At 45.0% G+C, this 9,455-nt stretch overlaps 1 protein-coding gene across 1 annotated transcript; it reads right to left on the reverse strand.

The window, feature by feature from the left end:
• Nucleotides 1–903: 903 nt before the first annotated feature.
• SPACA5 (sperm acrosome associated 5) lies at nucleotides 904–6,939 on the reverse strand. Its single transcript, XM_025277190.2, has 4 exons — nucleotides 5,050–6,939; nucleotides 4,459–4,617; nucleotides 3,186–3,264; nucleotides 904–3,082 (listed from the first exon to the last, which is right to left on the reverse strand). The coding sequence occupies exons 1-4, from the start codon at nucleotides 5,183–5,185 to the stop codon at nucleotides 2,986–2,988; spliced, it is 471 nt and encodes a 156-aa protein (XP_025132975.1). The 5' UTR covers nucleotides 5,186–6,939; the 3' UTR covers nucleotides 904–2,985.
• Nucleotides 6,940–9,455: the final 2,516 nt, after the last annotated feature.

Here is a 9,455-nt window from a genome sequence, read left to right on the forward strand (position 1 = left end):
TCTGTAGAGTGAATGATGAGGGTATTTGGAGTGATGGGAGGGTCTGTAGGGTGTGAAATGGGGGGCGGGTCTCTGGAGTCAGTAATGGGTGAGAATGAGTGTTGGGAGGTCCCATGAGGTCCCTGATAGGGTGGTGATGTTGAATGATGGAGGTCTGCGGGGAAAACATGTTCTTTCCCATTTTTTGGCTATAGTTATGGCCATTTTAGCTGGCATTTATGGACTTCTAGCCTGATGATTTGGTGAACTTTCAATCTAACTTTTCCATGCCATCTCCAACTCTTCTGTTTTCTTCACTCAACTGTTCTGCCTTTTTAGACCACTGCCCTCACTCCACAAGTCAGACATGACTAAGTTACAGGCAAGTTGTTATTTGCTCCCCTCCCTGCGACCTGTCAGGACACTTAGAGGCAAGGAACTAATAGTGATTAAGAACACAGACTCTGGAGCCAAAGTGTCCTTAATAACTTTCTAAGTTTAGGCAAGTCTCCAACTTCTCTGCGCCTTAGTTTCCCCATCTGTGAAATGGGGATGATGATGAAGAGAGTGGTAATAATACCTACACCATTATGGTTGTTGTGAAGATCAATTGAGTGTTTAGAACAATACCTGGCACACATATAATAAACCTTATGTTTTTAGTATATTATTATTTGTTGAGGAGCCTGGTGGGCTGCAGTCCATGGGGTCGCTGAGGGTCAGACACGACTGAGGGACTTCACTTTCACTTTTCACTTTCTTGCATTGGAGAAGGAAATGGCAACCCACTCCAGTGTTCTTGCCTGGAGAATCCCAGGGGCGGGGGAGCCTGGTGGGCTGCCTTCTATGGGGTCACACAGAGTCGGACACGACTGAAGCGACTTAGCAGCAGCAGCAGTAGCAGGACTAGAAAAGTGGGGAAAAACCAAAGCCAAATTGAAATGTATATATGTAGATCATAGGATCTTTCATAATTATGTTGAGCTAGTTATTTTCTGAGCTTCTTGGAAGCCATGACATAAAGGGACGGAAAAACACTTGCTTTATTTATCTCAACCATATAGAGAAAGTGAGCCACTTCTCAGAAGCAAAGATTTCCTGGCATTGAGGTTTGAAGACATTTTTCTGATAGTTCAGCCTCATCTGCAATCTTGTGATAAATGCAGGGATAACATTGCTCTATGTGTGACTTAAAATGTCTTCATGTCAGTCAATGGTGTCCTGCTGAGGCAAAACTAAAGAGATGCAACTCTTCAGGAAACCAAAGGCCTGCCAGCACAAGGGGCTCTCTTATGTTCTGGCTCAATTCAGGGAGAACACCTTGATGGTCAGGAAGAATCAGTAAACCCCATGATATAAAATTAGAGATCTAGAGATAACCACTCAAGGAATAACAATGATATACTATAAATGTAAATAAATAGAAGGGATACATGATCAGAACAATGTGAAGGAAACACTAAGGCATCAAATCCAGTTTTCAAAAGCAACAATTGATAATGCCCGTATTTCTTATTTAGTTGCGCTCAGTATTAGTTGCAGCACTTGCGGTCTTTGATCTTCCCTTGTGGCATGTGGGATCTTTTCAGTTGCTGCATGTGGCATCGAATTTCCTCATCAGGGATTGAACCCAGGCCCCCCGCATTGGGAGTGCAGAATCATAGCCACTGGACCACCAGGGAAGTCCCAGTGCTAGTATATCTGCCCTGACCTATTCTGTGGTCAAGATTTTGGCTTTTTCTGTGTGTGTGGACCTTCCCCCTTTCTGAATTTGATCATGAAATCTTCCCAGAAATACTATGAGCTACCTGCTAGGGTTTTAGAAGATCTGATTTTTACTTAAATTCACCAGAGTTTATCTATGCTTCATTTGATAAATAAGTATCTCATTCAGAAATTGGTATCCAGTGTGATGGTACCTTTTATTGGACCCTCAAGGAAATGTGAAATTTGGTCATCTAGGCTGGTTGAGGATGAAGGCAGGGGAAATCCAGGTGGCATTAAGGAAGGGGGCTCTGGCATTTCTCAGCATGCAGTGCAGATAGCTGCCTTAATGATCATCTGTGCTTATCTTGAATGAAGTCAGCACTGAAAACAAGGCTTTGGGTAGTTGAATATCCACTGCAACCAAAGAATACAAAGAATGTGAGAGACTGTTTCCTCAAGGGGGTGGCTGCTTCCAATGGGGCTGGCCAGCATAAAGGGAAAGAATGGCAAGTTCAAATGCCTAAATTCTCTGCTCAAAATGGACTGTAAAAATAATTATTACCTTGTGCAGCTGTTGAATTCCTGGCCTAAATTCCCAGTTTGTCATTTGAAACTTTGGTTATAGATCATGAAAGAAGGAGTTGGGGGCTGAGAGTTAGAATGGTACTATGTGAGAGAATGTGAATGCTTCAAAATCCCAATTCCTACTGAGCTTCCTGTGTAAGCTGAAACCAATTCAATTTTCCCCTGAAGATTCTGTATTTGCCTTAATTAAACACCCTATAGTTACTTCAACCAGGAGTGATACTTTTTAAGGGAAGCCAATTTTCATACCTCCCTACTCCACTCTTCTACCTCCAGACTTAGAACTGCTTTGTGTACCACTTTATGTACCTTACAGACATTAATTCATTTAATTCTCTCAACAACCCCAGGAGATAGTTACTACCACTATCATCCTCATTTTGCAGATGAGGAAACAGGGGCACAAAGAAATTAAGTGCCTTACACAAGGCAACCCAGCTAGTAAGTGGTAGAGATGGTATCTGAACCCAGGAGAACCTATATTCTTAATCACTACATTATCTTCCAGCCCCACCCCAAGTGATCTCATGTCCCCTGATTAGAGCTTTGAATATATGGAGGGAGTGATTGAATAGGGGCACCTTAAGGCACTGGAAAAATGAAGAAAGCCAGACATCAGAGGTTGTTTGCATTGTTTATAGATATCATCCTTTATTATATCCACAGAAGAAAGAACAGAGAGGAAAATAAAATCTCCATTCCTGGGAAGCTGAGTCATGAAATAATTTTTTTGTTAGGTTTTGCATTCATATCACATCCCCTGAGCCATTCAGATAAATCATGGCCATAACAGTGTTGGTTCCAAGAATCCCTGGGAAATGAAGGGAGAGAGGGGGGATGAAGTGGACAGGCTGATGGGGTGACAGTGGCACTATCCCAGCTACCCAGGGTCCAAGCCACCCCCATGAACGTACCAAGCACTCATGCCACTCTCTGAGGACACTACCTTCTTGGCACACATAATGTCATCCAGAATATGGCGGTTGAGCAGTTCTAAAGAGAAGAGGTGACAGAGTGATCTGGGGTACTAGGAACAGGGTGACAGTATATGAAGGGACCAGGGGTTCTAGGTTTCTTGGAACCTGAATATCTTCAACCACTATATTGCCTGATTCTAGATGACCTTGGTTTACTTATCAGCCTGTTATGAATTACATCAACTACCATGTTGACTGGTTCTAAAGAACCTTAACCCATTGACTGATCCTAGGTGATTTTGACTGTCATGTTGGCTGGTTATATATAACCTCACCCACCATATTGACTGGTCCTGGACAACCTCAGACTCCATGTTGGCCAATTCTGTATGACTTCAACTGTCTGTCATTTTGTTTGGTTATGAATGATCTCAACTGCAGTGGACGTTGGCTTGTTGGGAAACCATTCAACTGCAAGGTTGGCCAGTCCTGGGGACTTCAAACACTATGTTGTCAGGTTCTGGATAACCTCAACACCCATTCTTACTGGCTACAAGTGACCTTAGTCTCCATGTTGACTAGTCCTGTTCAACTGCAGCTATCATGGTGCCTGGTCCTAAATGATCTTAACTGCTATGGTGGATGGACGAGGATGACCTTAACTGTCATTTGGACTAGTTAATAATCTCAACCACCATGTTGACTAGTCCTGGATGACCTCAACCTTCAAGTGGACAAGTCCTGGGTTACCTCTTCTGTCACTGTGGCAGGACTTGGACAGCTTCAATCGCCATTTGGGCTGGTCCCAGATAGCCTCAGTCTCCATTTCAGCCAACCCTGAACAACTTCTACTGCTATTCAATTTTGTCCTTAACAATACAACACTCTTGTCTGGAAAATTCTCTCCTTTCTGCACAGAGGTACCTTGTTTCTGTTCCTACAGACAGATAGCAGCTTCTTCCCTCTAGGCCTGGACAATCCTAATCCCAAATCAGGACAGTTTCCCCCTCCTGATTCCTAGTCCTAGAAAATGGCAGCCTCTATTCTAGGTGAGGGTTGGGAGCTCTGAGTCCTCCTGACCTAGACAGCACCTCAGGGCAGTCTGGGTAAGGATACAGGCTGGTTGGGATCTGAAACAGCCCAGGCAACTCTGCTCCTTTCCCTATAAATCTTCTGCTTGCTACTCAAGATTATGGCTTAGGCAGTCTTGCCCTCTGCATGCTGGGGAGGCGCCAGGCAGGGCTTCAGTGTGTCCTCAGAGCTGCCTCACCATGACAATCCATGTGGCAGAGGTTCTCGCTGGGTGTAACACCGTTGTAACACCACCAGGCGGAATTCAGCTGAAAAATGCCATATTCGCTGCTGCCATCGAGATTGTGGTTCATGAAGGAAGTGTCAAAGCCACTCTCATAGTGTGCCATGCACAGCCCTGGAGCAGGGAGGGAAAAGGTAGCAGAGAGGCATGAGTCCTGGGAAGAGGGAAGAGGGTAGGAGGAGGGAGTGGGGCAGGCATGGTTTTCCTCTCAGTTGTGGGGGTGATGATCTTGGTTTGGTGGTGGTGTTGATGTTGGTGACTCTGGAAAGGTGTTGGTAATGGCAGTGGTGATGGCATTCATGGTGATTTAAGCAGTGGTGACATTGATGGTAATGATGGTGGTGATAGTAGAGATGAAGGTAAATGGTTGGGAAGGCAATGATGATGAAACTAGAGTTAGTTAAACTACTCATAACAGTCAGAGGGTGACCAAGAGGATCACTCCCTAGCCTGGGGAGATAACAGATAGCAAGGGGGTGGGGTCTGGGTCTGAGTGTGGTGGGCAGCTCACTGCATGGGTGGGATTTGGGGCAACTGGGGTCTCACAGTCTCCAATGGTATAGCCCTTGAAGCCGTTGAGGCCTGCCGCTTCCAGCTTCTTTGCCAGGTCACAGCGTTCGTAGATCTTGGCCTCCACGTTGGCAGCCATCAGGATCACTACAATAGTGCCTGAGACCTGCATTATGACAGCCACAAGTCGTCCTAACTTACTCCCCTGCTCCAGACTCACCCTGCAGTGTGCAGAACTAGGGGTTACTGGAACTCTGGGCTTTATGAGCAAAGAGCTAGGTGATAGATTTTAGAACACAGAGGCCAGAGAGAGGTTTGGGCATCTCACCATCTTCCCCTGTGCCAGCTCTCTTAAAGACACACACAAAGAAAAAAGAAAGATACTGATATATGCACAGAGGTGGAAGGAGACAGGGACAGGGAGAAACCCAGAGATGTCAGAAAGGGATGCAGGGAGAGAGGGGCTTGGGACACCCAAGGAACTGACAGGCCCCAAGTGCTAAACCTCACACTCAGCACATATTCCCCGATGTTCCTTAACACTGTCCCACTCTATTCCCATTAATCATGCTCTACCACTGGGTCACCTCCATTTGCACTGACTCTGCACCACATCACCTCCATTTCCCCCACTCCGCTGAGTAGTCAGCTCTAGTCACTACACCATGTCTACCACCACCTCAGATTCCTCATGCTCTATAAAATATGATTACTGTGCCCTCACCCTCTGCTCCACATTACCTCCCTTTACTCACTCTCAGCACCTCCTTCACCTCCCTTCACTTAATGTGCTCTGTTCCACCCTCATTTACTGGAATCTGCCCCACATTACACCCGTTTAATCAGACTCTGCCCCACATTATATATTACACATACATGTTCACTCTACTGCTTTTTCACCCCCATTCTCACTCTACCATTTATTCCCTTGTCCACTCACACTGTCTTGTATCCACTTATATTCATTCACGCTGGGCCTTGTGTTACTGTAATTCCGTAACCCTCTACTTGCTATAACCCAAGCTCTCTCACATCCTTTCCTTCTTCACCTCCTTTCACTCCCACTCAGACTCTCATTTCCTACTTTAACCTTCACTGCCTGACACTGCATCAAATGACTCCCATCCAGTGGTCTCATGTGGCCCATCCTTCAGCTTTATTCATTGACACTGGGTCTCATTCTCGCCTCATTCACTCCCTTTCTGCCCCTTCTTCACTTCTGTCCTCTCAAAGGCTGCCCCCATATTACCTGCATTTCCTGGAACTGTATTACTTTCAAACACTAGCCCAAGTTATCCACACATACTTACTCTACGCTTGATCCCCTCTGTTCTTTCTCATTTTTCACTGCCTCTATCTTCACTGCCTCCATTTACTCACATGCTGCTGCTCATTGTCTCATTCATTTAAAGTCATTCCCAATGTAACCCCTGTTTCCACTCATCACTCTCGTTCTGCTCCTGATTCATGCTGAGTTGCTCCCACTTCATCCCACAGTACCCTCACTGAGTCACACTCTGTCTCAGATTTACCACTTTTTACTCACATTGGGCCTCATTTCCCCCACTTGACTCACCTTGGGCCAAGTGACTTTCACCCTCTCTGCTTTTGCTGTATAATAGCCAGTTCCTCACCTTCTTCTGCTCTTTAATTCCATCCTCTATCACTCTGACCATCTTTACCTCCATTCACATACATGTTTCAGCTCATTCACCTGGGCTGATTCTCACTGGGATCCCTGCCCATTACTGGAATGCTACCCTGCATTTCCCAATCTAATCCCAGTCAGTCCAGTATAATCCAATATGCCAGCAAATTTGGAAAACTCAGCAGTGGCCACAGGATTGGAAAAGGTCAGTTTTCATTCCAATCCCAAAGAAAGGCAATGCCAAATAATGCTCAAACTACTGCACAATTGCACTCATCTCACATGCTAGTAAAGTAATGCTCAAAATTCTCCAAGCCAGGCTTCAACAATATATGAATCTTGAACTTCCAGATGTTCAAGCTGGTTTTAGAAAAGGCAGAGGAACCAGAGATCAAATTGCCAACATGCGCCGGATCATCGAAAAAGCAAGAGAGTTCCAGAAAAACATCTATTTCTGCTTTATTGACTATGCCAAAGCCTTTGACTGTGTGGATCACAATAAACTGTGGAAAATTCTGAAAGAGATGAGAATACCAGATCACCTGACCTGCCTCTTGAGAAATCTGTATGCAGGTCAGGAAGCAACAGTTAGAACTGGACATGGAACAACAGACTGGTTCCAAATTGGGAAAGGAGTACGTCAATACTGTATATTGTCATCCTGCTTATTTAACTTATATGCAGAGTACATAATGAGAAACGCTGGGCTGGATGAAGCACAAGCTGGAATCAAGATTGCTGGGAGAAATATCAATAACCTCAGATATGCAGATGACACCACCCTTATGGCAGAAAGTGAAGAAGAACTAAAGAGCCTCTAGATGAAAGTGAAAGAGGAGAGTGAAAACGTTGGCTTAAAACTCAACATTCAGAAAATGAAGATCATGGCATCTCGTCCCATCACTTCATGGCAAATAGATGGGGAAACAGTGGCTGACTTTATTTTTTTGGGCTCCAAAGTCACTGCAGATGGTGACTGCAGCCATGAAATTAAAAGACGCTTACTCCTTGGAAGAAAAGTTATGACCAACCTAGATAGCATATTCAAAAGCAGAGACATTACTTTGCCAACAAAGGTCCATCTAGTCAAGGCTGTGGTTTTTCCAGTAGTCATGTATGGATGTGAGAGTTGGACTGTGAAGAAAGCTGAGCACCGAAGAATTGATGCTTTTGAACTGTGGTGTTGGAGAAGACTCTTGAGAGTCCCTTGGACTGCAAGGAGATCCAACCAGTCCATCCTAAAGGGATCAGTCCTAGGTGTTCATTGGAAGGATTGATGTTGAAGCTGAAACTCTAATACTTTGGCCACCTGATGCAAAGAGCTGACTCATTTGAAAAGACCCTGATGCTGGGAAAGATTGAGAGCAGGAAGAGAAGGGGATGACAGAGGATGAGATGGTTGGATGGCATCACCGATTCAATGGACATGAGTTTGGGTAAACTCCGGGAGTTGGTGATAGACAAGGAGGCCTGGTGTGCTGCACTCCATGGGGTTGCAAAGAGTTGAACACGACTGAGCGACTGGACTGAACTGAATCCAAGTCTGCCCCTCATTCACCTCTGGCCAGTTTCCTTCCTCATAGTACCTTCACTCAAACAAACTCGACCCAATTCACTTATTTACATTCTACCACATATTCATTTCCATTTCATTTTATTCTGTCCCTTGTGCACCCCATTCTTCCTTCTGTGCCTCACATGACTTTCATTCTCTGCTACTTTTCCCCTAAATTAGCCTCTTTTTATTCATACTGTGGCCCATAGACCATCATTCATGTACACTTCAATCCTTGGTACTCATATCAACTTGCACGCTCTTGCTTTATCAACCCCATTCACATTCACCACCTTTCATTGCCCCATTCACTCACAGTCCCCTTCCACTTTCACTTTTTGTCACTTAGATGGTACCTCATTTTCCCATCATTTACTCAGTATCATCCATAAATTGATTCAAATTGATTCAAAATTGAATGCACAGTCATTCCCTCATGCCCCACACTACCCACATTCACTCCACTCTACTGCTCATTCATCTCCCTGCCATCATCCTTTGTCTCTCCTCACCCTTTCATTCCCAATTTGTCCTTCATCATTATTCATCCCTCCTGCCCCCACAGGTCCCATGTGTCTCTGTTTAGTGACACATCTGTCAAGACAGAAAAGTGTGATATATTGTTCAGGATTCAGTTTGGCTGCACATACAAACACCACTCTAAACACCAATGGATGGAACAGGATGGAAAGTGATCATTCTCTTGGAGGCAGGCAGTTTAGGGCTAGAGTGGCAGCTCCAAGATCACCAAAGAGCTGGCTGCTCCTGTGCTGTACCTCTGCCAAACTCACCTGCTACCTCATGGTCCAAAATGACCACTCACAATAGCAACGGTTTTGAGAAAATGTATCTTAAGAACAATTGTAATGACTTACCAGTGAGGTGGGGCGGGGGATTTGAGTGAGAGTGTCACATGGTGCAGATTCTGTGGTGGGACCAGCTAGCTGTCACATTTTCACACCCCTTCACCAGCTATCTGGTGCTTAGGCTACTGAATGAATTTGTACCCATAAGGACTGATGGTAGAGGATGCCTAGGACAAAGAGTGGGCATCCTAGCTCCACAGCAGAAAAATTGGTCTCACATAGTTTGTGGATATACACTCTGAACCCTGGGACAGTTTCTGTAGGGCTGTATCACTAGTTCAGGGACATTTTTGGATCTGGCAGTCACTGTACTCCAAGACCCACCAACTCTGTAGGATTTTCCTCTCTATGTAGGGGTGTGTGTATGTATGTA

This window comes from Bubalus bubalis, chromosome X (genome assembly GCF_019923935.1).
Source record: "Bubalus bubalis isolate 160015118507 breed Murrah chromosome X, NDDB_SH_1, whole genome shotgun sequence".
Lineage (NCBI taxonomy): Eukaryota > Metazoa > Chordata > Mammalia > Artiodactyla > Bovidae > Bubalus > Bubalus bubalis.